Below are 27,640 nucleotides of genomic sequence, written 5' to 3' on the forward strand. Positions count from 1 at the left end.
ATAAAAATGTTGGCATACTGTGGGGCCATGCGGGTACCCATAGCAGTGCCGCTGACTTGAAGGTATATATTGTCCCCAAATGTGAAACAGTTGTGGGTGAGGACAAAGTCACAAAGGTCAGCCACCAGGTTTGCCGTGACATTATCGGGGATACTGTTCCTGATAGGTTGTAGTCCATTTTTGTGTGGAATGTTGGTGTAGAGGGCTTCTACATCCATAGTGGCCAAGATGGTGTTTTCTGGAAGATCACTGATGGACTGTAGTTTCCTCAGAAAGTCAATGGTGTCTCGAAGATAGCTGGGAGTGCTGGTAGCGTAGGGCCTGAGGAGAGAGTCCACTTGTCAAGAATTATAACATTCATAAACCAGTCGGAGAACACTTCAATCTCTCTGGTCACGCGATTACAGACATGAAAGTTGCGATATTACAACAGAAAAACTTCAAAACCAGACTCCAGCGATAGACTGCTGAATTGGAATTCATTTGCAAATTGGATACAATTAACTTAGGCTTGAATAGAGACTGGGAGTGGCTAAGTCATTATGCAAGGTAACCTATTTCCTCTTGTTTTTTCCTCCTCCCCTCCCCCCTCCTTCCTCAGACGTTCTTGTTAAACCCTGGATTTGTGCTGGAAATGGCCCACCTTGATTATCGTACACATTGTAAGGAGAGTGATCACTTTAGATAAGCTATTACCAACAGGAGAGTGGGTTTGTGTGTGGGGCGGGGGGGGGGAGAAAACCTGGATTTGTGCTGGAAATGGCCCACCTTGATTATCATGCACATTGTAAGGAGAGTGATCACTTTAGATAAGCTATTACCAGCCGGAGAGGGGGGTGGGGGGGAGAGAACACCTTTTGTAGTGATAAACACCCATTTTTTCATGGTTTGTGTGTATAAAAAATCTTCTGTATTTTCCACAGTATGCATCCGATGAAGTGAGCTGTAGCTCACGAAAGCTTATGCTCAAATAAATTGGTTAGTCTCAGAGGTATCTAGGGAACTCCACCGCCTACTGTAAAAAGTTAGCCTCCAAGTGAGCTTAGGCACCTACAGGGTTAGCCAGCAGCTGAGCAGGGCTTTTGTGGATTGCAGTGGTACCTAAAGATGGGACTTAAGTCTGGGGTTTAGGCACCTCAGTACCTTTGTGTGGGTATTAATAGTTCCTTTCTCCTACGCTTTGTGTGTCTTTGAGGTAGTAACTGTCTCTCACTATGTGTTTGTAAGGTGCCTTGTATAATGGAACCCCAGTCTCACTTGGGCCCTCTAGCTGCTACCATAACACAAATAACAGTAACAATAATTAATAAAAATCCCTTTTAATATATAGATGGCCTTGGTGGAATGAGTCAGTGGATGGGTGGCTTCCTTGTAACCTCCTCACTACTTTTGGGCACCAAAGCATGGGGGGAAACACATGAACATTTGGAGACACTTGCTCATCAGTGTTTGAAATGCTACCAATCAGCATTCTTCACTTACAGTGAATGGCTGGGGGAAGCTGAACTTCTTAGAACCTGATTCACAGCAGAAATCAGCAAAGTTCTGAGGATGTTGCAGCTGGTGGTTTTCATGACTGGGGCAAGGTGAGATAGGGATGCGTTGTTTTTTATTTCATAAATAAACTTGTTAGAGCAGGGCAACTAGAAATCAAGACTCCTGGGTTCCATTCCTAGCTCTGTTACTGACTTATCTAAGGTTGTTGGATTTAGTTTGCCGGTGCTGCGTGGTGTTCGTGGCCTGTGACATGCAGGAGTTCAGACTAGATGATCTGGTGGTCCCTTCTGGCCTCAAATGCTATGACTGTAAGGTCACTCAGCATTTAATCTTGCTGGGTATGTCCACATGGGGCTAAAAGATCTGCAGCATGACCATAGCTGGCCTGGGTCAACTGGGTGGATGTTCGGGCTCGGGCTGAACCAGAGCTCTGGGACCCTCCACCCTTCCAGAGAACCAGAGCTTGGGCATCAACCCGAGCATGAATGTCTACAAGCAATTTTCAGCCCCGGACCCCAAGCACTGTGAGCCCGAGTCATCTGACCCGGACCAGCGGCAGGTGTTTTATCCCCGTGTAAACATACCCTCTAGGTCCTAGGTTTACCACCTGTATAATAATAATCATGTGTCTTTTGATTAGTTAATATTTGTAATCTTCTTCTGGGTCTCAGATAAAAGCTGGTACATAGTGGTTAAGTGTTAGTGGTTTCCGCATGTACTCTCAATCCCTTTGTCCGGTCAGGGCAGTTTCATTCTATGATTCTAGTTTTTTTTTAAACCCTCTTTCCTGGACTTACAGTGCCTTCTGCATGGCTAGCTGAATAACTGAGGAGCTGCGGTTGGGTTGGCTTCTTTCCCCTTAAACAATAATTAAAGGGTTTTAGATAAAATCAGTGGTTTCTGTGACCCAGAATAACAGCTGCAGATTGTAACAAACAACTCGAAGCCAGATCACATAATAATAATTTTGCATCCTTACAGCTTAGTTCTCAACACTGCAGGAATTCCAGGGCTTGTACAGATTTTTTTTTCCCCTTTAGACAATCTAAGTGAACACTACCTTACATTTTCAGCCCCGATCTCTCACCGCCAGGCCCATCGCTGGTACACAGTGACATCTGCTGGCAGTGACAAAGCTGTAAACTCTCCACCACCTTTCTTTCGGGCATTTCCTGGCCAAACTCAGCTCCGAGTGTGACAACGAATAGTATCAGAAAGCTTTCGCATCTCTCCATTCCTCTTCTGGTGAGAGTTCTGTGAAAGAGATTCCTGTGACTTAGTCACGGATAACCGGGCCAGGATGCAGAACGCTCTTTAATACGTATTACGGCTGACAGGTATGGATGAGCTGCTTGTCAAGAGGAGGTGAAAAGAGCCTTCCTAACCAGCTAATGTGCGTGTAGAATATAAAATGAGCCTGTTATTCCAGTAAATTACAGCCTCCAGAGGTGCTGCAGAAAACAGAGCTTTGTTACCCCCAGGAGACCCCGTAGTCAGTCAAAGGCATCACCCCACCATATGCTACCTGCCATTTTCCCCCTCACTAAAAGCTTTGACACCTGTTCTTGTGGTCAAGTTTCCCCTCTCCTCCTTACCCATTCATAAGATCAGAAGAAGACCAGAGGCACTGTCATATACTCCAGTTGATTGACAAAGTTAGGTAGTCAGGTCCTTCCTTCTCCATATTTCACACCCCTTATCAAAGCTTGCTGCCGGGCTGACCTTCCCCTTTAGAGTCTGAAGATAGCGACTCTGACAGCTAGGGCAGATAGGCAGCTGGGTCATGGAGCCAAGAGACCATGGCCAGAGGAATGGACGTTTGTTCCACACTGTTCTTTTCTCGCACACTTTGAAGTTTCTTGCACACTTTAATTACCAGTGCTCTGCCCCAGCCACACGAACCCGAGATGCTGTAACTTCAAATGCCAATACTGTCTGGGCTCTCTTACGTCAGCAGAAAGCTGCTATTTCACCTATCTGATGCTTTTGGGTAACAAACCAAGACTGGGATACGAAAAGACTCTGCTAGGAAACCGTTGCCTTGATCAGAAACATTTTTTATCAGTCCAACGGAGGAGTGCATGTTATTATGATCAACTGTTTTTACAGCTCCAGAGGGGCACATAGTACTTTATAGACCAACGAGACTGGGCCTACCGTGAATAGCTCACAATCTTATGGCAAGATTCTACCCTGGGCAGCCTAAAGGGCACCAGGTCTCGGGGCTGTATTGTGGCAATTCACTGGGACTCTGTGTGGGCACAGGGCTTCAACCCACATGGACGAAAGTGCAGAATCAGGGCCTAAATTCAGAGAGACCTATTAAGTGTGTCCTCTTCCTATGCTGTGTGACATATTCCTTTTGGACCTGGTGCAACATACGACAAAAACCTTGGGGTAAAAAAAAGCCAGAAACAGTGTCTCTGGGGAAGCTGGGCTGGGCGAGTTAATAGCTTTCTCTGACAGGGCAAAACATCCACCTGGTACCTGACAAATCATCTGGGAGCTGCAGAGCTACAATCGCCACGTGCTATTTATAGGCTGGAGGGTACAAATTAATCAATGTCATGCTAAAGGCGACTGTGTTCTTGTTCTGCTTCAGTGCACACTCACCATCCAGTGCCTGGCAAGCTGTTTGTCTGATGGAAGCTTTGATCCTGAGTGAAGACAGATGAAAGCGGAGAGGATTGTTTTTCCCTAGAGACAAAGAGCACGTTACGTAGCACAACTGCTCACTATTTCTCACATTTCAAAATTTAAGACAAATATCTAATTTTGGTGAAAGGCGGGAGAGGATTAGGGCACAACAGTCACAAAAACATGTTCCTGGTTGTGTGTTTACTTTGTTTTTTTGGTCCTTTTACAAACTCTAATATACAATGTTGTTAACTGGAGTGTGTATCTGCAAGGACAAAGGAGTAGGATAATGCTTCAGCTTGATGAGACTTTATAGGTATGACAAGTTACCCAGGAAAAGGACAGACTCTGCCAGTATCTGTCAGAGCCATCCAGGATAGGGTCACACTGTCTTTGGAGTTTGGCCCCTTGTGTCCATTTGTCCATTATTTCTGAACCGAGGCGGGTTGGTACATAGTACAAGGCCATCTCTACCCTCTCCTATAACTTTTTCAGCACCGAGCTCCTTGGCAGGAGCCTGTCTGAACCTTACATTCACGTTGATTTAAATAGGATTTGATCAGAGACAAACACACACCGTTATCACTATTTACAAGGCACTGTAAGTACACTTGGGGTTTAAGAAAACACAGGCACAATTAGCCATAGTCTTTGCTGGCCTTACTCCACTGACTTCATTTGGTTCGATGTGCCCTGAGAGCTGCAGGGAAAGCTGCATTAAAGGAACTATTGGCACTGCCACTCTACAAACAAACCCCTTCATGTCCGGCTCTCTCTGTGCCAGTAGTCTCCAAGGCCATGGCACCCGTGGGGGCATTTTTGTGCCCCTGCAGGACACCCTGCCACCGAAATGCCGCCGCTGAGTACGGCCGCCGGAGAACCGCCTGCCAAAATGCCACTGAGAAGTGCCCGCCACAGTCTTCTGGGAATAGCAATATGCTATTCCCACAGAAAGGTTGGGGACCACTGCTCTGTGTGGTGGAATGCAGATTTGACTCCACTCTTCTATTGTGGTGTTGTGTTGTGTTCAGAATAAAAAAAAACAGCAGGCCTGTAAATACTTCCAAAGGGGCCCGCACAAACAGCAGTTCTCTCACAGAGCTCTGGCTGGCACTTGTAGAAACGTAGTAATTTTCCTCAACAAAACTTGGAAACGGGGAGTGCTTTGTAAGTCAATCAATTCTAGCTGATCTTTGGCCTCGGTTTCTGTACGTTCAGCCAAAAATAGGTCTGCAAACAGTATGAATGTGCTGGGGTTTTTCTTTAACTTTTCAAACTCTTAGAAACTGTGATCAGTCAATCAAACAAATCTTGGAGCTGTTGAATGGAGTCGTTTCAGATACTGTAATGAGCTCAGTCAATGCACACGGAAATACTTAGACCCCAATTTTCTCTCCCACTGCACTGTCTGCTGTGCAAAGGGGTAAAAACTGGCCTCTTCTTCCCAGCAGGGGATATCCTAGATGTGGAAGAGTCACTATCGGGCCTAGAGCTGACAGAGGTGACTTCTATGACACTACCATCATCCTCTTTCAGAATCCCCACTGTAAGGGCTTGTGAGGAGGAATGGTCAAGGCGGGGAAAGGATGGACAGTATGCTGGGGCCCAGTCCAGTGCAGAGTTGGCTAGAGAACTGGGAAGCTGTCACCAGCTACCTCATTCGCCTACCCCTACCCGCTGTACAAAGTATTGGAAAGGCCATGGGCCAAAATCATTGGCTATTTTGCCCCACTCTGATGATGCAGAGATGGATCTGGCCTGTGGTCTTTCCATCATACTCATAAGGAAGTGCACCAGGGACCTGCTGGAAAATGGTGCAGCACCTCCTCTCCCCAGGAACTCCAGAAGCCCTTGTGTTTCCCTGAGGCTCGGTGCCTCATGAAGCTCCAGCTGGGGGCAGCATGTTTGCACAGTGGGGCTGGACCTTCTGGGACAATTGAGCTCTTTGTATTTTCCCTGTGCAATGAATGAAACCATTACGGTATCTGGTTACAATATGGTAAGGGTTCTTAGCCAGCCTGTCATCAATTCCCTGTACATTAACAGCCTGATTTATCAGTGAGGCTGAGAGCACATGTAGCTCCCCCTGAACCCTGAAAATCAGACCCTATGTCTTCTGTATTTATTAAATCAGAATGAAGTGCAGTGCCTGAAGTGGGCTCTTTTTTGGTTTGGTTTTGTTGTTTTGTTTTGTTTTGTTTTTTGGACTAATGATCTAAAACAAACTCTTAGTTGAGATGAATTGCTGGTCTCTTGTAGAAGCATAAGGTAATGCAACCTTTGATGTGAAATCTGCCAAGATATTAATAGAGTTTTAACCTCATTAAGGTAATACAATTCTGCACCTGTGCTTTCAAGAATGCAGCCATCTGTGTTACCTCTGGTCAGCAGCTTTAGAAAGTGGAGCTGGGTGAAATATCCACCGCAAAAAATCTCAAGCATCTAAATTTACCTGGTTTCAACTTCACAGAACATCCACAAAGTTTAATGAAATTTCTAAAAATGTCGATGAAATGTTGCATGGAAATATTTCCGCAGGTTGGCTGTTTTGTGACAAATTTTTAAAGCCTCGTTCACTCCAAAATTCACAGTTTGTTAACTCTGAAAAACAAAAAGCTAGAGGAGGAGGAGCGGAAAGTGCTGGTGTCCTTCCAAAGCTACATGGTCTAATGCAGTGGCTCTCAACCTTTTCAGACAGCTGTACCCCTTTCAGGAGTCTGATTTGTCTTGTGTACCCGCAAGTTTCACCTCACTTAAAAACTTCTTGCTTACAAAATCAAACATAAAAATACAAAAGTGTCACAGCACACTATTACTGAAAAATTGCTGACTTTCTCATTTTTACCATATAATTATATAATAAATCAATTGGAATATAAATATTGTACTTACATTTCAGTGTCTAGTCTATAGAGCAGTATAAACAAGTCACTGTCTGTATGAAATTTTAGTTTGTACTGACTTTGTTAGTGCTTTTTATGTAGCCTGTTGTAAAACTAGGCAAATATCTAGATGAGTTGACGTAGCCCCCGGAAGACCTCTGTGTACCCTCAGGCGTATGTGTATCTCTGGTTGAGAACCACTAGTCTAATGGATTAAACTCATGCTAGGGAACCAGGAGAGACGAAGAGGTGGCCTTGGCACTAACTAGACTGAGACTCAGGAGACCCGGATTGAATTTCCGTCTTTGCAACAAGTTTCCTCTGGGCCTTGAAAATACTAATAAAAAGATGCACAATTTATGAAAAAAATACTGACGTGAATATAGTTCTGGAGAAAGTCCTGCAGCCTGCTCTCAGCCGGAAAACGGTTTATAATATGAACCACAGCAGTGCAGAATTCCCCACAATTCTCATCTAACGAGCCTCAGTCCTGAGCTGGAGAGACCATCTGTAGGGGGGAGACAATAATTCATTTTCCTTTCTTGTTCAGCTCATGGCGTCTAACTGAGAGTGCCAATTAGCAGTGGTGGTTTTGTCATGCAGACTCTTCTCAATTAGACTGTGACCATTATCTTACTGCAAAGAGGACATTGGATATAGTACAGATGGACGTTACTTTCAGTTACCGGGCTGGACTAGGGATTGGTGGCACGCGCGGTGAATGATCCCTTGCCAATTACAGAATCTTACGAGTGAGACATGGAAAAGACCTGTTAGCTTGCCCAGTCTGTGACAGTGCCAAAGCAGGATTGTTCCAAGCCTGTAACTCACCTAGTCTCATTTGACTGACTTTTGAAGGGCTCCCAATGCCAGTGCAGGAGTCACCTCTACTGATGTTGGAGTGACTCAGTCAGAAATTCAGTTTCATTTTTATTAAAATAAGAGGCACCTCCACATAAAAAAGGAGACTGTGTGAAAAAGACAACAAAAAGAATATAGAATATGCACTTTCTAACATTTCCCTCATGCCTCCCTCTATAAAATGAATAGGTGAAAGAAAAGTCAAGTGAATTACTGTTTGAATTGGAAGGCAGCAGGGCTAATTACAGTCTAAATGCATGTTTAGGGCTGATTTTTGCCATTACTTTCCTGTTTAGATAGTTCCCATCTTCATTATCATAGGCCACAACCCAGAGTTTCAAATAAAATATGTGATTATAGGCCACGGCTGTTTTCAAGCTGAAGACATGTTTGTAAACTTGGCAGCTACTTGAGGAGTTGCAAGTGAATGGGATAAAGGCAGATAAACATGACTTGTTAGCTTAAAAAAGCCACTGAGGGATTATTCTTCTATTTCAATATTCATTGCATCGGCAGTCTAGGATTTGAGACTCACAAATAACTCTAATTCATCCCTTGACTCTTCCCTATACCTGCGAGCCACTTCCCTGCTGTTATTAAATCAGTTTGTTTTAACATACAGATACATTCTGATATAAACTTTATAACGAAACCCCCTTTGCACTAGATGATCCCACTACAAAGCCCCATATAACAAGCTGCATTTAAGTTACGTCTGTAGCACTGTCTACCCCGGGATGTCAATATACTTCATGTGAAATATTGGAATGATCAGTGTAGACAGCACCTCCACCAATATAGAGTGCTGTATTTTGATCTTAGCGTGAAGTTGTTGTCTTGTATATTTAGTTGCATCTGACTGGGGGGGGTGAGGGGATCTTAGTAGGAAGTTTGAGTCATGCCTGTGTGTGGTGGAGTTGTTACTTGCAACAAACCCTTTGAATTCTGTAAGTGACTGTTACGATACACATAACTTAATCCTAAACAAGAGATGTGTTGTACTTCTAAAGTGTGTTCCTAAGGGGCAGGGTCACCAATTTAACTCCCTCGCCTCCTTTTTGATTGACAGATAAGTCAACCAACTGTCTCTTTTCATTAAGGATTAAATTCATTTCTCTGCTGTGGGCCAGTACATGTGGTATGCCCAGGGGTGAAAGTAAGTTAAAGGACTTACCGGTATGCTGGAGTCCTGAGCAGGGGGCGTGGCCTCAACCGGAAAAGGTGTGGTCTCAACGGGAAAAGGCAGGGCCTTAAATCCCTGGGCCCTTTCAATCTTGATTTAAAGGGCCCAGGGCTCCAGCTGCGGTAGTGGCGGCTGGGAGCCCCAGGCCCTTTATGTAAGGGGACTGTTGCCCCCTTACTAACATTCAGTGGGGGTGTTTTGGTTGGCTAGCTCCCAGTACTAAAAGGGGAAGGGTCTATGGGAAACCAGGACCCTGAGACTGCCAGTCCCCAGGAACAATGGGGAGAGGCCAGTGCTCCTGGTCAGCCTGAATGACAGGGCAAGCAGGCTAATCAGGGAGTCAGGAGGCCAGGGAAATCCTGTCTTCCATGTGAACTGGATTTGCCTGGGTCAGACAGAGTGGGGCCGAGCTAAAGAGAAAGCGGGGGCCCAAGCTAAGCTGGGGAGCAGAGCTGTGCCAGATCCAGAGGGACCAGAAAAGCAGCCCAGAGAGAGCAGACCCTGTTCTGGGAGCAGAGCTGCAGCAACCAGAGGCAGAGAGGCCAGGGAAGCAGCCCAGGGAGCTGGAGGCAGAGCAGCAGAGACAGAGTGGTGGAGCTGGGGCTGGCGCAGTCCGGAGCTGGGTGCAGTGAGCAGCTGGGGAGAGTGAGGGGGACCCTGGGCAGCAGGCCCAGCACAGGGAGACGCCTCAGCCAAGGGGCTCTGCAGGCCAGGCTTGGATCGTAGCCCTGACAGGGCGGGGGCGACACTGGGAAGAAGGGTCCTACCACTGAGAGCCTGAGAGCGTGTGGCCATCACCAGAGCGAGTGTCCAACCCACAGCATCCCTGCAGCACAGCCAGGGCCTGAGAAGGAGGCCTGGGACTTACAAGGAACAGACTGTGAACTGCCCTGACATTCCAGAGACACCGTTTGTGATGTTCCCTGCCACCGAGCGGGTTGATGTGTTTCCTTTAACCTTTCCCATTTTTCCTTATTCCTTTTAAAAATTAATTGTTGATTAAATAACTTGCATTTGCTTTAACTTGTATGTAATGTTCAGTGGGTCAGAGAAGTGCCCAGTGCAGAGAGAGTACCCCGGAGTGGGGACACCCTATCCCCTGTCCTAGGTGACCACAGCAGGGTTGGAGGTTGAGCCCCCCAGGAATCCTGGGCCCAGCCTTGTTGGGGTTACGAGGATGCTGCCAGACAGGAGAGTGGAAGGGGAGTCCTCAAGAGCAGGGAGGCCACTGGGTAAAGGAAGTGGGAGTGAGGACTCAGATCCTTTCGCTAGCCCACTTCACCGGGGTAGTGCAGAAGCCAGGAAAGTTCCCCACAATAGCGGGACTATTCCCCCGCTTACATTTAAATCACCCCCGAGCTGCCAGCTGCAGAGGCGGCTGGGAGCTCCGGGACTCGGGGGCGATTTAAAGGGCCCAGGGCTCCAGCTGCCGCTACCGCAGTGGAGCCCCGGGCCCTTTAAATCACTGAGGAGCCCTGGGGGCTCCCGGCTGCCACCGCTACCCCGGGGCTCTGGCAGAGCTTTAAAGGGCCTGGGGCTCCGCTGTGGTAGCGGCTGTCGGAGCCTCGAGGCCTTTAAATCCCTGCCTGAGCCCTGCTGCCCGAGCCCTGGGGTAGCGGCAGCTGGGCTCCATCGGGAATTTAAAGGGCCTCAGGGCTCCAGCCGCTGCTACCACCCGGCCCTTTAAATCCCCTCTGGAGCCCCGCCTCCACTACCCCAGGGCTTCGGCAGCAGGGCTCCAGTGGGAATTTAAAGGGCCAGGGTGGTAGTGGTGGCTGGAGCTCCAGGGCCCTTTAAATCCCCGCCAGAGCCCTGCCATCGCTACCCCAGGGCTTGGGCAGCAGGGCTCAGGCAGGGATTTAAAGGGCTCTGGGCTCCGGCAGCCGCTACTGCCCCAGCACTTTAAATCCCCTCCAGAGCCCCACCGTCGCTACCCCAGGGCTCGGGCAGCAGGGCTCAGGCAGGGATTTAAAGGGCCCCAGGGCGGTAGCGGGGGCTGGAGCCCTGGGGCCCTTTAAATCCCCGCCGGAGCCCCGCCGCCACTACCCCAGGGCTTTAAATTGCCGTCTGGGAAAGCCGGTCCTGGTACGGCGCACCGGCTGTTGCCGGTACGCTGTACCAGGGTGTACCGGCTTACTTTCACCTCTGGGTATGCCCCCTTTAAGTCTGTTTTCAGGACCTCAGTGGGATGTAAGTGGTGCACAGATCCTGTGCAAGCCCCTTTGCCTGAGGTGAATGCCAGCCTAAAAAATAAATACAAGTGAACAAAATCCATCCCTCCATCCCCAGTGAAAGCCTATCTCATGTTTTTGTGTTTCTATTATGCAAAGTACATCAGAACATAATGCTCGTTAAATTACTATTGTATTGACTCACTAAGGCCTTGTCTACACTAGAAAGGATTTTCCAGTACCCCTACGGTACCATCAAACCCTCTGAGTGTAGGCACAGTTTGTATTGGGGGGAAAAAAGTCTCTTGGTATAATTTATATCCGTTCTCCAAGCAAAATAAGTTATGTTTGCCAAAGGACTTTTTTTGCTGGAATGACTCTGTCTAGAGTAGGGCTTTCACTGACACAGCTGGGTTGGTTAGGGGTGTGATTTTACTCACAGTCTTAAATGACAAGCTGAGGCAGCTAAACTTAACTGTAGACCAAGCCTGGTGCTCTTCTAATGCCCAATCTGTTCCCCAGTTTTTTCTCAAAGATTGAAACATCCACTTGGTCAAAGCACAGCTTGGAACGAGACAGTGCAATCATAGAATCATAGAATATCAGGGTTGGAAGGGACCTCAGTTCCCTCAGTTCTCCCAGTTCCCTCAGCCTCTCCTCATAAGTCATGTGTTCCAGTCCCCTAATCATTTTTGTTGCCCTCCGCTGGACTCTTTCCAATGTTTCCACATCCTTCTTGTAGTGTGGGGCCCAAAACTGGACACAGTACTACAGATGAGGCCTCACCAATGTCGAATAGAGGGGAACGATCACGTCCCTCGATCTGCTGGCAATGTCCCTACTTATACATCCCAAAATGCCATTGGCCTTCTTGGCAACAAGGGCACACTGTTGACTCATATCCAGCTTCTCGTCCACTGTCACCCCTAGGTGCTTTTCTGCCAAACTGCTGCCGAGCCATTCGGTCCCTAGTGTGTAGCAGTGCATGGGATTCTTCCATCCTAAGTGCAGGACTCTGCACTTGTCCTTGTTGAACCTCATCAGATTTCTTTTTGCCCAGTCCTCTAATTTGTCTAGGGCCCTCTGTATCCTATCCCTACCCTCCAGCGTATCTACCTCTCCTCCCAGTTTAGTGTGATCTGCAAACTTGCTGAGGATGCAATCCACACCATCCTCCAGATCATTTAAGAAGATATTGAACAAAACCGGCCCCAGGACCGACCCTTGGCGCACTCCACTTGATACCGGCTGCCAACTAGACATGGAGCCATTGATCACTACCCGTTGAGCCCGACAATCTAGCCAGCTTTCTATCCACCTTATAGTCCATTCATCCAGCCCATACTACTTTAACTTGCTGGCAAGAATACTGTGGGAGACAGTGTCAAAAGCTTTGCTAAAGTCAAGGAACAACACGTCCACCGCTTTCCCCTCATCCACAGAGCCAGTTATCTCGTCATAGAAGGCAATTAGATTAGTCAGGCATGACTTGCCCTTGGTGAATCCATGCTGACTGCTCCTGATCACTTTCCTCTCATGTAAGTGCTTCAGGATTGATTCCTTGAGGACCTGCTCCATGATTTTTCCAGGGACTGAGGGGAGGCTGACTGGCCTGTAGTTCCCAGGATCGTCCTTTTTCCCTTTTTTAAAGATGGGCACTACATTAGCCTTTTTCCAGTCGTCCGGGACTTCCCCAGATTGCCATGAGTTTTCAAAGATAATGGCCAATGGCTCTGCAATCACATCCGCCAACTCCTTTAGCACTTTCGATGCAGCGCATCTGGCCCCATGGACTTGTGCTCGTCCAGCTTTTCTAATAGTCCCGAACCACTTCTTTCTCCACAGAGGGCTGGCCACCTCCTCCCCATGCTGTGCTGCCCAGTGCAGCAGTCTGGGAGCTGACCTTGTTCGTGAAGACAGAGGCAAAAAAAAGCATTGAGTACATTAGCTTTTTCCACATCCTCTGTCGCTAGGTTGCCTCCCTCATTCAGTAAGGGGCCCACACTTTCCTTGACTTTCTTCTTGTTGCCAACATACCTGAAGAAACCCTTCTTGTTACTCTTGACATCTCTTGCTAGCTGCAGCTCCAGGTGTGATTTGGCCTTCCTGATTTCACTCCTGCATCCCCGAGCAATAAGAGCAATACTCTTCCCTGGTCATTTGTCCAATCTTCCACTTCTTGTCAGCTTCTTTTTTGTGTTTACGATCAGCAAGGATTTCATGGTTAAGCCAAGCTGGTCGCCTGCCATATTTACTATTCTTTCTACACATCGGGATGGTTTGTCCCTGTAACCTCAATAAGGATTCTTTAAAATACAGTGAGCAATCCACCCTTGTACTTTTGTTAGGGCACCAACAGCTGCTGATCCAGCCCTTGATTTGGCCAGGTGATTTCCACTGCTTTGAGGGATGGAAAGCAACTGGCCTGGGTTAACAATGAAAGTGGAAATCTACAAGCCTCCAGGCTGTGACCTTGTAATACCAGGCAGGGCTGAGTGGGGCTTCCCCGTTGAAGGCACACTATTAGACCTGCCTCTGGAGATGGGTGTATTCCTTCACTTCGCTCAGGATAGGAGGGTGAAAGGGGCTGGTAAATGATTGTTCAGTCTGGAGGGGCACTCAAATCATACATGCAATCTGCTCTTCCTTAACCTCTAGGCAGACATCCAGGGGGTCACAGGGATCCAAGGTGAAAAAGCTGTATGCTCCAAGCTGCTCTGCTTGGTACACAGGGGCCACCTTCTATCTTGTTATTCCGATGCTTTCAGTGACATGGCTCAAGCTTTCATCCACTTAGGAGCCAATGTACTGGGTGCTTCTGGGAGGAGGAGGAGGAGGAGGAGCTGGGTGCAAAAATCCTGCATACAGATTGGCTACCACCTACCAGACTGACACAAAGAGGAAAGAGGACACCTCCATTCATCCATGCTAGTGTTGTCCCATCATGGAAAACAAATAGTGAGGAAAGAGGATTTTGTTTCCTGATTCCTCTACTCTAAAAAGGAAAGGGAAGGAAAGTGGTGGCTGGGAGGGGGGAGTTTTGCTGATAAGGAACTGCTTTCTTACATATGTTGCAAGCAGTTCCTTCCCAGGTATATTCACCTTTCTGAGCAAATGATTGCCTTGAAAATCAAATTTGCTATTTGGTGGTTTTCTGTCTCATTAGGGAACCATTCAAATAGAGCAGATCTGACTTAGGGGGAGGGATAGCTCAGTGGTTTGAGCATTGGCTTGCTAAACCCAGGGTTGTGAGTTCAATCCTTGAGGGTGCCATTTAGGGATCTGGGGCAACTATGGGGGATTGGTCCTGCTTTGAGCAGGGGGTTGGACTAGATGACCTCCTAAGGTCCCTTCCAACCCTGATATTCTATGAAAAAAAGGGACCTGATTTTTACTGGGGGGAGGGATAGCTCAGTGGTTTGAACATTGGCCTGCTAAACCCGAGATTGTGAGTTCAATCCTTGAGGGGGCCATTGAGGGATCTGGGGCAAAAATTGGGGATTGGTCCTGCTTCGAGCAGGGGGTTGGACTAGATGATCTCCTGAGGTCCCTTCCAACCCGGATATTCTATGATTCTATGACCTGTTCTCCCCCCCCCCACCCCCGCATTAGAAATTCCAAACTAAGCGCTCTCTGTGAAGGTTCAGTTCACACAAAATCTGATAATGAAAGTAATGACTTTAATGTATGTATATGCAATAGATACTTTGCGAAGCCAGCTATTGTTAACCCTGAGAAGTGCCATATATGCCTTTAAATAAATCAGGGCCTGATTCTGTCTCTCTGTCTCACAGTGATTAGTACCTTTCTCCACAAATATATGTTTTGAAGTCAATGGTTCCACTCATGGAGTAAATGATTACAAATGTGAGTAAGGATGACAGAATCTAGCTCTTGATTTATTGGGATTGTGTGTTGTTTGTATCAGTATATCTCTATGTGTGTACATATGCGCAAAGGCAACCTTTTCAGGTAATATATGCAGAGGCAGCCTTAATTCTGACATCTTGGGACTTCTGAGTGCTTGACTTTGCAACCTTAATGTTCTTTTAATGTGGTTTTTTTCTATGCGATTTCCTAGGTTTTTAAACAAGCAAACTGAAAAACAAACACACAAAAACCAAAAAAACCCCAGAAAGTCCATCATATGGAACCACATTGTCTCCCACATGGTTTATCAGCCAGGTCAAACTTTTTAGATCCACAGCACAGACTTCAGACATTTGAGCTTCCAGAGTAACTGTTAGCAGCAGAAAGTTGTCATCTCCTATGTGGGCTAGCCAGTAGAAGGATATGAGGTCCACATTTTACCCGTTGGATTCCTAGCACTGGCTGACAGCAAAGGAGTGTTGAGACTCAGCTCTGGTCTGCATGAGAAAATATCCCAGAATAGCAATTGCGGAATAACAGCTCTTGAATTAGCTCCCCATTGTCGACACTCCTATTCTGCACTGAGTGCCTTTGTCCTGTTTCGTTTCATTTACTTTGGCAGTGGACTCCATCTGGGCAATTAGTGCAGAATAGCTATTGTGCTTTAAATTATCACCCTAGCCTATCCCACAATAACAGCCCATGTAGACAAGCCCTCAAGAATCTTATGTTGTGTTCCAGGTTCTGTGTGTAACCCACACACCTTCTGGGTGTGGTGTTCTGTCCCATCTAGTGGCACTGAGACCACTTAGAGAGAGAGAAAGAGATTAATGAGTCTGCTCTACAGCCTTGGCTAGCAGCCAGTTGGCTTTTAGCTCAAGCGGTAGAGGCTCATGCATTAAGCTCCAGAGGTCCCCAGTTCGATCCCGACGGCCCGGGTCTGTGGGTGTTACAGATGCTCTCATTGTTACAGATCTTTCTGTCCCTAACCACACCAATCTGTCCTTGCCCCAGTCCAGATTCCTCCCTCCACCCGCCTCTCTCAGGTCTTTGTCCCAGTCTCCCCACTTGCTGCCCTCTATAGGCCCAGCTCTTCACTGATCTGCAACCCAGTCAGACTGTTTCACCTACATGCAAGGGGAGCATTGAGCGCACAGGAGATACAGTCCCACAGCTCTCAGTTCTGGTACCCAGGACCATGGTGGCCTTGGAGCAGTAATTTCGGGGAAAGTCTTGCTCAGCCCATGCAAACCTGGGTTGAAACACTCTCTGTTCAAATGAAATCTTTGGAGAAATTAGCAGCCAAACTCTAATAATGTGTACTGAGCATGTGCAAACTGAGATGTTTGGGGGCGTATGAGTTGGCCAAAGGGGAGGGATTTTTACAGGAGTATCAAAAGGTGACATCCATCCCCATGAAATCTCAAGTCCCTGCTCCAGTGCATGGAGGCACCAGAACATCTCAGCAAAACAGGGATGAGAATGTTTTTAACATGGGTCAAACGACATATTTGTCCGTAATTGCATTCTTGGAAACAACTGAACCTTTTTGGCTGAAAATTTCCAAAAAAATTCTGCCTGAAGCGGACACCTGGGATCATAGAATCATAGAATATCAGGGTTGGAAGGGACCTCAGGAGGTCATCTAGTCCAACCCCCTGCTCAAAGCAGGACCAGTCCCCAATTTTTGCCCCAGATCCCTAAATGGCCCCCTCAAGGATTGAACTCACAACCTTGGGCTTAGCAGGCCAATGCTCAAACCACTGAGCTATCCCTCCCCCCAAAGAATGGAACAGTTTGGCCTGAATGGTTAAAATTTGTCAAGTTACAAACAACTGAAACAGGGTTGTATAATGGGAAGCTTTGGGCAACTTTAACTAACAGACAGTGCTACCAACGCCACCTATAATACACACACACACACACGCTGTCAAACAGCATCGCACTTCATATTGAGTTAGCTTTTTTGTACTGATGTTTTAGGGTGCAGAAGGGCCTCAGGGTTTACCTGGATTGAGAGGAGAAAAGGGAAATCTCTTTAAAATAGATGTTGCACCATTATGATTAGCCTATCCAGACGTCTTGAGTCCATACAACTAACATGGAAATCTCATGAGAAGAGGTCCTGTTGCCAATGTTTGGTACTGGGGGTTGGCTGGAGATAGCACGGAGAGGAGCCTTACTCCCATTATTTGTATCTAGGATGGTTGAGCCTGGGTTTGAATCTAGCAATGGGCAAATGTTCAGGGGTTTCCTATTTTGCCTTAACTGGTTCACTTATGCTGAATGAAGAGACTTATGAAGTGCCTGTCACAGCTGTGTGTGATAAAGGCATATAATTTATAAACCAAGAGGGCTCGGTTGGGGAAAAAGTCCTCAGGATTTCAGCAAGGATCCCAAAGAAGCTTTGCTGGGAGCAGTGAAGAGTTTGTTAGCCATTCCCCACCAAAGTAAACCTGAACCTGTGCCCTCAGATGCTGCTCTGAAGTTGATTCATTTTTGGGTTCATGACTGTCCACAACAGTGGTGTCCAGAATGGAAAAGTCATTTAACCACTTATGTTCCCCAAACACTCAGGGAGCCATCATTTTGCCTGCAATCTGTACACTTGTACTATTAGATGCAACATGGGGCATGTCTCTGCTACACATATCGTAAGGAATCTCAGTCATCTCTACACAAAGCCTCAGAGCAAATCCTAGTGATTGTCTGTGTTGCTATATATCCATTACTTGGGTCTTCCTTCTCATCTCCCCTTTATGGTATATGTTGCATCCTCATCGGCTTGTAAAGCTCATCACATACATTGTAAACTGTGACCTGCTTCAGAGTTTCCTCTGACACACCAATCACTCATGGGCCCTGCTAATACTGGTGTGACATGTAGTGTGTTTTATCTGTGGAATTAACCCCAGTTTGAGGGTGTTCTGGACCTGGAATTTCATGACTATGGAGCACTGGGATCCCACACGGTGCCAATCCTATGAATAGCTTGTTTGGAAAGACCGAATCCTTCCTGCTTTAATTGGCTTGCCTTTTCCAGCTGCTGCTGTTGATGACTTAAATTACTTGCTTTAAAAAAACATCGGTAGTGGGTCCAAAGTCAGGATTAACATGACCTCTCTTCTGTCTAAAACAAACAACCTTAGGAACAAGATGTGTTCTTGCTGCTGACAGTGGCAACGCCTTATAAACATGATTATTCCAAGAATTAAACTTCTTGCCAAAGGTAGCATTTGCAATAGGCAAAATATTCAAGTGCCTACATGATTTAGGAGCATACATACCATTTTCAGAAGTAATTTAGGCATTTAAGAGCCTACCACCCTTGAAAAATAGCAGCTTCCATGACCAGCTTACAGTCTCTATCAAGTAATGCACAGCAGGTTAGTTCAGTCTAATAATAGACTAGACTAACTGTTTCCAGTGCCTATTCCTCTTCTTTTCTTCCTCCCTTCCTCCCGGCCTCTAACCCGGCAGTGTGTGTAGCTAGTCAAGCTGGGCCAATACTTCAACATCCCTCATCCCCTACCCTTTGTCTGTTTGTGTCGTTAGACTGTACATAGAGTCATAGAATCTCAGGGTTGGAAGGGACCTCAGGAGGTCATCTAGTCCAACCCCCTGCTCAAAGCAGGACCAATCCCCAACTAAATCATCCCAGCCAGGGCTTTGTCAAGCCTGACCTTAAAAACTTCTAAGGAAGGAGATTCCACCACCTCCCTAGGTAACGCATTCCAGTGTTTCACCACCCTCCGAGTGAAAAAGTTTTTACATCGTGCAGGGCAAGGATTTGCTCTTCTGTGTTTGCACAGCACCTGGCACAATGGGGCCCTCAGCCTTATATTTACTATCACTAATAATAATAACAGTGAGAATTACCCACTCCTCAGGTGCATAGGATTTTTCACTTCCATTTTTTTCAAATCTCAATTTCTCGTGGGTATTTCATGAGAGTTGCCTTGTCTAACTTTTCAAGAACCAGGGTTCTTCGTTTGTTCTAGGCTCAGTTTATTATTAATTTTTACTACAGCAATCCCCGGCGGGTTTCTGGGTGCTGCACAAATTGGTAGTAAAGGATGGTCCCTGCCTCAGAGCTATTACCTATGGCCACGACACAACAGAGGGTACAAAATACAATGGAATGGGGATAAAGGGAAGACAAGGGGTGACAGTAATAAGTTGGCAAGGTTACATGTGTTATTACTTCATTGTTTTTATATTGTTTTCTTTTTAAATAAGTTAAATGAGCGAGGGTATTGGTGAGTGGCTAGCAGCTCACTTGCTGACCAGGGAGTGTTAATGTTGGCGGTGGATCCTCTTGAGACTGTAAATAGTAGGTGCTCACGGTGAAGTGATTTTCCTCCTCGCTTGTTCTTCCCTTGCTGTATTACTCGTGTCTTTGTGCTTTCAGCTGATGTTAATATTATGCTGATGCTGGTTCTGTTGTGTTGCAGGGATCCCCAGGCTCACCTGGCCCTCCTGGGAGGGACGGAGCAAAAGGAGAAACTGTAAGCTTTTTTGTTCCTTCCTTGTAATCCTTTCCTTTCAGCGTGAGCCAGGCAGTGGAAATCAATCTCTATTGAGTGGGACATGCCTCAGGGATTTGTGTGGCCGTTTTAGGAGGAACAGAAACAAACGATGGAAGGTTAATGACCTCAGCATTGTCTCTTACACGTTCGCAAAGACCGTGGACTTTATTGGGATTAAGCATATTGAGTGACTCCAGGGGCAGAACTGTTACTATTCATTAAGCTGTGAGAGGGGGACACCAGGCAGGTTATGGGTTGGGACTTGCTGCTGCTGGGTTGGTTAAGAACTGCAGGCACAAAACCCAGCCATTTGTTTCACGCTAGGCAAAGGGCTACCAGCCTGTGGAGATGGTGGGAATGGAGAATGACTGGAGAAGGGAACAGGGAAGCCAATGTTGCATCCCAGTCACAAAAGCAGAGGATTGAACATCTCTTGGTGATGTATACGCTGTTAAAAGCACAGGGATTGGGGAGAGCTGCAGGCTTTGCAGGAGGAAACTCAAGCATGCTAGATAAAATGCCCGTAGCCTGAATGTTGCAGAAGGGGACAAATGTCCAAGCATTTCCCAGCATCCTTTATGGGTGTACTTTTCTCAGCTTGTCACTAATATTTTAGCGCTGTCCTCCGGGCCTCTTAGCTCATACCTGAACCACTTCTATGCTTGAATCATCTGCCCATTTAACCTCTTCTCTTACTTCCCTTTTGCTAATCTGTATTCTTTGCCTGCCTCCCTGTTTGCTGTTCCTGGTGCAGGAACCCATTGGCCGTGTAGCCCATGCTCCCTGGTGGTAGTTTAGCTGCAAATGGGGAGAACCTAGGTAAAGGATTCCTTTGGGAGGTCAGACATACATGAACTAATAACAGGGAAGGGGTACACAGCAGAATGCTCTCTTGTTTCCCATCCCTGTCATGCTGTGTCTGGAGGTAGCCCAAGTCTGCCACCTGCAGTGTTTTTTAAGAGTTACTCCTAAAATTGCAGGTCATTAGATCGTCCCCAAGTACCTTGCTGAATCAATGCAACTGTATCATATCATACATGAAACTGATTTGGGGCTAGGTTTCAGAGTCGTAGCCATGTTAGTCTGTATCAGCAAAAACAACGAGGAGTCCTTGTGGCACCTTAGAGACTAACACATTTATTTGGGCGTAAGCTTTCATGGACTAAAACCCACTTCATCAGATGCATGGAGTGAAAAAGACAGTAAGCAGTATATATATACAACACGTGAAAAGATGGGAGTTGCCTTACCAAGTTGCCTTACCAAATGGCCGACTTCCACCTTGATTGCATTGCCCTCATTAACACCACAAAAGTAATTTTCCCTCTCTTAATATTCACCCCTTCTTGTCAACTGTTGAGAATAGGCCACTTCCACCTTAATTGAATTGGCCTCTTTAGCACTGACCCCTCCACTTGGTAAGGCAACTCCCATCTTTTCATGTGCTGTATATATATACTGCTTACTGTATTTTTCACTCCATGCATCTGATGAAGTGGGGTTTAGCCCACGAAACCTTATGCCCAAATAAATTTGTTAGTTTCTAAGGTGCCACAAGGACTCCTCGTTGATTTGAGGATGATATATGGCAACAAGGTGTCCTAACATCATAACCTTTTACTGCCCTGATATGATGGGTTAATTGCACTGCCCCAACTGTTAAAGGTCACATTTGTGGTGTAGCTTTTAGAGGCCTGACCAATTGTAAATCCTAGGTGGCATGAGCCCTGGAAATGACATTTTGTTGCTTAGGAAACTGCCTGCAAAGAGCTAATGAATGTCCAGATATTTCAATGGTATATTTACTTTGGTCTGATCCTGTTATGGTTGCTCTTGAGAAAAAGCACACTGTGGACTTCAGGAGCTCCCCATTTTGCCAGAAGCTGGGAATGGGCAACAGGAGATGGATCACTTGATGATTATCTGTTCTGTTCATTCCCTCTGGGGCACCTAGCATTAGCCACTGTCAGAAGACAGGATGCTGGGCTAGATGGATCTTTGGTCTGACCCAGTATGGGTGTTCGGATGTTCTTATGTTCACATGACATGTGGAATGCAAGCACTGAAGGCAATGTGGAGCTTTCATCGGTAACACCCATGCATCTGTCAGTGGTGGCTCTTTTTTGTACCTTCCCTAAACATTTCAAAATTGAAGACAGGCATTTGAAACCACACAACTAACGATGTGCTCTTTGTTACAGGGAGAATCAGGGCATCCAGGGGCATTTGGACTGCCTGGTCCAGCAGGCCCTAAGGTGAGATTTTTGTTTGTTCTGAGTCAACACTTGTTTTTCCTGTCTTGACGTTGTGTGTACATCTGGTTTCTCGGAGTTGATTTGTGATTGTGGTTCTTTACATGCTCACTAGTGAGGGAACAAACTCCCAGCGTTAGGATAATACACACTGCCTACAAAATATTGTTAAAACATCAGTAAATCCACCCAGGCTCCCAGGGAGGGAGGTGAGTATTATCATCCCCATGTAACAGGTGGAGAGAGAGCTATTCAGAAAGCATAAGGCCTGAATTGTCCAATATCCACTAATTTTGAGTGCCTCAGTTTGTGCCAATTTGCAGTGACTTGGCAATGTACAACTTACAACAGCATTTACATCGCCTCTGGATTTGGTTCAAAGAATGTCTTCAGGAGTCTGGATTCAGTAACACCCAGCTGAACCCTACATTGGGAACAGCCTGGATCTGACGGGCCATGTTTATGGCCTCTTTCTGTCCTCGTTTACACAGATCCAGCTCCTATTGACTTACTCCCTTGTAACTGGGGGCAGAACTGGGTCCGTGATTTGCATCAAGTGGAAGAGGTTGCAGCTGTATCTTTATAACGCAGAGACGCAGCCCGCTGACAATACAGGTGCCATTGTGCAACACACCATCTTGATCTAAATGTCATTGCTTGCTGAAGCAGGTAGCCTTTGTGGGTCACATTTCCATATGAAAGATGGGGGGGCCATGAGGCTAAACTATAGAAAACTATGAACTGCACGTAAATGGTGTAATATGCACAGCAGGTTATTATCTGCCTAAGAAAGGGGCCGGGTTGAATTCGCAGAGCCCAGTTCTGCTCCCACTGAGGTCAAGAGGAGTTTTGGCTCTAACTTCAGTAGGGGCAGGATCAGGCCCTGTGTCTACAGGTCCTGTCTGGCACAGAACAAGAGGATCCATGAAGCAAACAAGCAGTGTTCATTTGCACAGGGCCCGCTAGACTTGTTAGCCAGGGAGACATGGGCAGGCCCTTTCCCTAATTGCCTGTCACTTCCGTGGGTGAACGTTTATAAACTGCCACGGTTCCCACAGGGTCTGCTCACAAGCACGCTTGTATTAATCACTTGGTTGAAATGCTTGGCAGCAAACCAGTGAATGCTGGAGCGGCACAGTGGTTACATGCAGCAGCACAGAGGGGCTCATTGTGGAAGTTGCATGACGGAGCGTTCTGCAGAAGATGAATGGCAGCTGTGAATGTAGAGCTTGGCTCGGAGAACAGGGGGAAGCATTTTAATACAGTAGTTTGTAACCTAGGCCCTCTGTTTCCTAGTGACTCTGGGTACACTCATCCTTCAGGGGGAATCAGCGGCAGGTGACATGAATTGAATTTGTCACCCATACATGCTGGCCGGCTGCGTGGCTCCAATCTATGGCCTAATAAATAAATCCACGTTTTCTGTGCATCCTGAATTGTTATCAATAATGGTACAAAAGCCAGATAAACCGGTGGCTTCTGTGTAATATCTGTGCCATTTCCTCTTCGTGGTGCTAAGCTCATCGTCCTCATTTGGAGTCTGCTCTGCCTAACCAAACTGTGCATATTCCTTTCCCTAAGGACTCAGTCCTGCAGGGTGCTTAGCATTTCTGTGAGTTGCTGAGCACCCTCAGCAAACCTTGAGATCACTCAGCAGGTCACAGGATCAAGCCCTTCTAGAAAAGAAGGTGCACAGCTTCATGAAGTGGTGACAGAGAGGAGATATGAAAACTGCAGGTATTTGATAGGCATACACATTATGATTTATTTGTATTACCATAGCACGTAGGAGCAGGTGAGGAATTATTTAGGGGAGTATCAGGGGCACACCTAGGACACTGTGTACAAATACTAAACAACAGTTAAAAGCTACATGGCTAGAAGTGGTAAGATGCAGTTGGGAAAGGGAACATTTTGGTTGGATAACTTCACAAATTTCCTGGGTACGGTGTATGAGTCTGAACCATCTCTTAAGAGAGGTAATAGGAACATCATTGTCTGAGTTATTTAACAGTAGACTAGACAAGGCCCTAGAAACTATATTCTTGGGAACAATCCAGCAGTGGCAAAGGCATACAGTAGCGGAGGGATGAGTCCCAGTTGGATGGATAATGTTATACCAGGTGAAAAGCTGTATCCAGAAATTCACCCAAAAGAAAACGTTCAAAGCTGGTCTGCATGGGGTGGAGGAAAGCACTGTCACCATATAGGATCAGGGCAGGGGCCGGGCAAGTGTCACGGAAGCGGGACTCAGAACTGCTCCCACTCCAAATGGTGGTGGTCCCTGGGCCGGCCAGTGTAGGTCCAGTGCTTCAAGAGGCAGCCGAGAAGAAATGTAACTGAAGAGCAGCCATGGAGTGACTCTGGAGCTGAGCAGGAAACAGCACCTAATAGAGAATGGTTTCAATTCATTCTTGGTTATGGCCCTGGAGTTTCCCTGCTGCCCTATCCTTCTGCCAGCACACTGTTATGCTGCAACTAATGGGACTACTTTGTATGAGCCTGGCCAACCTTCGCTCACTCTTTGCCTGCTTTTCCCCCGAAGTACACTAGTCTCTAGTGTCATTAGATTATGCCAACCTGGATGACATCCACAAGTGCAGTGAACTGGGACTTGGAAGATTTTGCATCTGTTCTTGTTTCTACACCAGCCTTTTTAACTGACTGTGGACAAATTACTTTATCTTTAAAGTGTCTCTCCATCTCAAAAAAGATATCTTGGAATTGGAAAAGGTGCAGAGAAGGGCAACACAAATGATTAGGGGTCTGGAACAGCTTCCATCTGAGGAGAGATTAAGAAGATTGGGACTTTCCAGCCTGGAAAAGAGACGACTAAGCGGGTATATGATAGAGGTCTATAAAATCATGAGTGGTGTGGAGAAAGTATATAAGGAAGTGTTATTTACTCCTTCTCCTAACATAAGAACTAGGGGCCATCAAATGAAATGAATAGGCAGCATGTTTAAAACAAACAAAAAGAAGTACTTCTTCACACAACATACAGTCAACCCGTGGAACTCTGCCAGATGATATTGTGAATGCCAAGACTATAACAGGGTTCAAAAAATAACTAGATAAATTCATGGAGGATAGGTCCATCAATGGCTATTAGCCAGGATGAGCAGGGATGCAAAACCATGCTCTGAAGTGTCCCTAGCCTCTGTTTTCCAGAAGCTGGGAATGGGTGACAGGGGATGGATCACTCGATGACCTGTTCTCTTAATTCCATCTGAAGCACTTGGCATTGGCTACTGTTGGAAGACAGGTTTCAGAGTAGCAGCCCTGTTAGTCTGTATCCACAAAAAGAAAAGGAGTACTTGTGGCACCTTAGAGACTAACAAATTTATTTGAGCATAAGCTTTCGTGAGCTACAGCTCACTTCATCTCACGAAAGCTTATGCTCAAATAAATTTGTTAGTCTCTAAGATGCCACAAGTCCTCCTTTTCTTTTTGTTGGAAAGCAGGATACTGGGCTAGATGGACCATTGGTCTGACCGACTATGGCCCTTCTTATGTTCTTATGTTCTTTCCTTGCCTCAGTTCCCCATCTGTAAAATGGGGATGGCAGCTATCCTTTTCTCTCTCACACACACTCTTCCTCCCCCTGTCTTATTTATTTAGATTGAAGGGGCTGTCTCTTACTGTGTTTATGTACAGTGCTTAGCACAATGGGGCCCTGATCTCGCGGGGGTCCTTTAGGTGAAACTGTAACATGAATAATAACAACAATAAAGCAGTTTGAATATGTCTGTATGTTCAAAAGATGGAAATGCATATAGCGCTATGGGCTGGGAAGCATGGGTGTTCATGTGATGGCTATCATGGGCATGTACCATGAGTAGCTTAAATACATTTTGACAAAGTGATGCCAAGCATTCACTGTAGAGAAGTGATCTCTGCCACCCAGCTCTCTCTCAGCTGCCCTGATTAAATATTAAAACAATCATCTCCTTTCACAGGGACTTTTATTTATTTTAAAGGGCAAACCATCTATGGTGTGGCTTCCTTTGCCTGGATTTTGGGCTCTGCTGTTTTAAGAAGGAATCCCAATTTTGCTGACTGTGCATTAAAATAGAAATTACTAATGGTTTAAAAAAAAATCCCGAACCGTCTACTTACTACATTTATATATAAGCATAGAGCCGATAACTGGGATTATAAAGGAGGTGGCGCTGATAATTGTAAAGGTCACGTCTCCTATTCCTGCTGTAATGATTGTTTTTTTGTCAGATCACTTATCTTTATTTAGCAGCACCATTGTGGTGACGCTGAGATCTCCGGGTTCTGCTGCAGGCTCTGAGGAGAAGTAACTGGGTCACAGTTGTTCCCATGTTCAATCAGTCTTCATTTATCCCCAGCTAAGTAGGAGAAGCTCACAGACAACCATTCAGGCGCTATATATGCATTTCAGGAAACTCAGTGAGCTGCTAAACTACTTGGCTGGGGGATTTTCCAGTCTCTTGCCTTCGGGTCAATCTTAGGCATTTATTTTTTCTTTTAAGGAAAAAGTGAACAATTGTTGCAGACTTCAGTAACTGCATAGTGAAACTTCCAGGGGCACAGCTAATGCCACTACAGTCTTCTGGTAATAGTACGTCATCCCCAGAGGACTTAATCCCCCTCTGATAACTGAGGATAACAGTAATGAAATCCCCTCAGATATAAGAGCTAGGAATACCAATACAAATCTAATAAAAGCACCTTTTTGTTTTCATAAAAAATGTAAATGAGGTTAACTGCTTGCACAGCTTAGTGAGGTCTCATGGGGACATTCCTGCTGTATTCCTAGCTCAGCTCCTTCAACATGACAAATGTTCTCTCCCATCCAATTTTGTGGGTAAATTTAGTCCTCGTCAGAATGAGGGGCTGGTCTTGCTGGCTCCAGCCAGGTATAGTGCAAACAGGGGCTGTCAAAGCTTCTCCCCCCAAAACCCACCCTCGCCTTGACCTGGAATGCCTCCTGCTATTCCAGTTCACGGCCTCTGATTGAATCGGATTCTATGGTGGCTTTGGGATGCGAAGAAACATCCACAGAAGAGGGGGAAGAGGCCCCCTGACTGGGGGAGAGAAGGTGAAGAGAAGGGACCCCTGTCCGCCTGAGGCCCCTCAATGCGGGGAGGAAGCAACACACACTCTTCTCATATTAGGTTGGATAGTAGGAAACACTATTTCACTAGGAGGGTGGTGAAGCACTGGCATGGGTTACCTAGGGAGGTGGTGGAATCTCCAGCCTTAGAGGTTTTTAAGCCCCAGCTTGACAAAGCCTTGGCTGGGATGATTTAGTTGGGGATTGGTCCTGCTTTGAGCAGGGGGTTGGACTAGATGACCTCCTGAGGTCTCTTCCAACCCTCATCTTCTATGATTCTGCATGAGTCCCTGCACCACAGTTTAGCATCTGCATGAGGCCTCATAAATGTGCTTGAATCTATTTATAAACCTAGTCATAAGTTTGTACCATCGTTTGCCTCCACGGCTAGCACAGTTCCCAACCATAGTATGGCTGTGCTAACAAGTTCATCTTTCCGCGAGTGGTCTCGGGCATGGTTTCAGCTAATATTTTGGCTTTTTCAAAATATAACTCCCCCTATGGGCAAACTGAGCTATAGCCTCGCTCCCCAAAATGGTGACTGGTACTTGCAGAGCAGAGTCCTGTCATGTAATGTCCCTGCCAGAACCATGCTACTGAATGACGTTTTAACTTGCATGGTTCACATTGTGAGGCAAGCAGGGCCTGCAGCACTACCAAGGTCCTGGTCAT

General features: G+C 46.4%; 1 protein-coding gene across 1 annotated transcript in view; it reads left to right on the top strand.

The window, feature by feature from the left end:
* The window catches only part of COL22A1 (collagen type XXII alpha 1 chain), a 325,582-nt gene that overhangs the window by 145,482 nt on the left and 152,460 nt on the right, over positions 1-27,640 (top strand). The window contains exons 13-14 of the mRNA XM_037892981.2: positions 19,556-19,609; positions 21,832-21,885. Coding sequence (XP_037748909.2) covers positions 19,556-19,609; positions 21,832-21,885 — 108 coding nt within the window. The remainder of the gene's footprint in view (positions 1-19,555; positions 19,610-21,831; positions 21,886-27,640) is intronic.

This window comes from Chelonia mydas, chromosome 2 (genome assembly GCF_015237465.2).
Source record: "Chelonia mydas isolate rCheMyd1 chromosome 2, rCheMyd1.pri.v2, whole genome shotgun sequence".
NCBI lineage: Eukaryota > Metazoa > Chordata > Testudines > Cheloniidae > Chelonia > Chelonia mydas.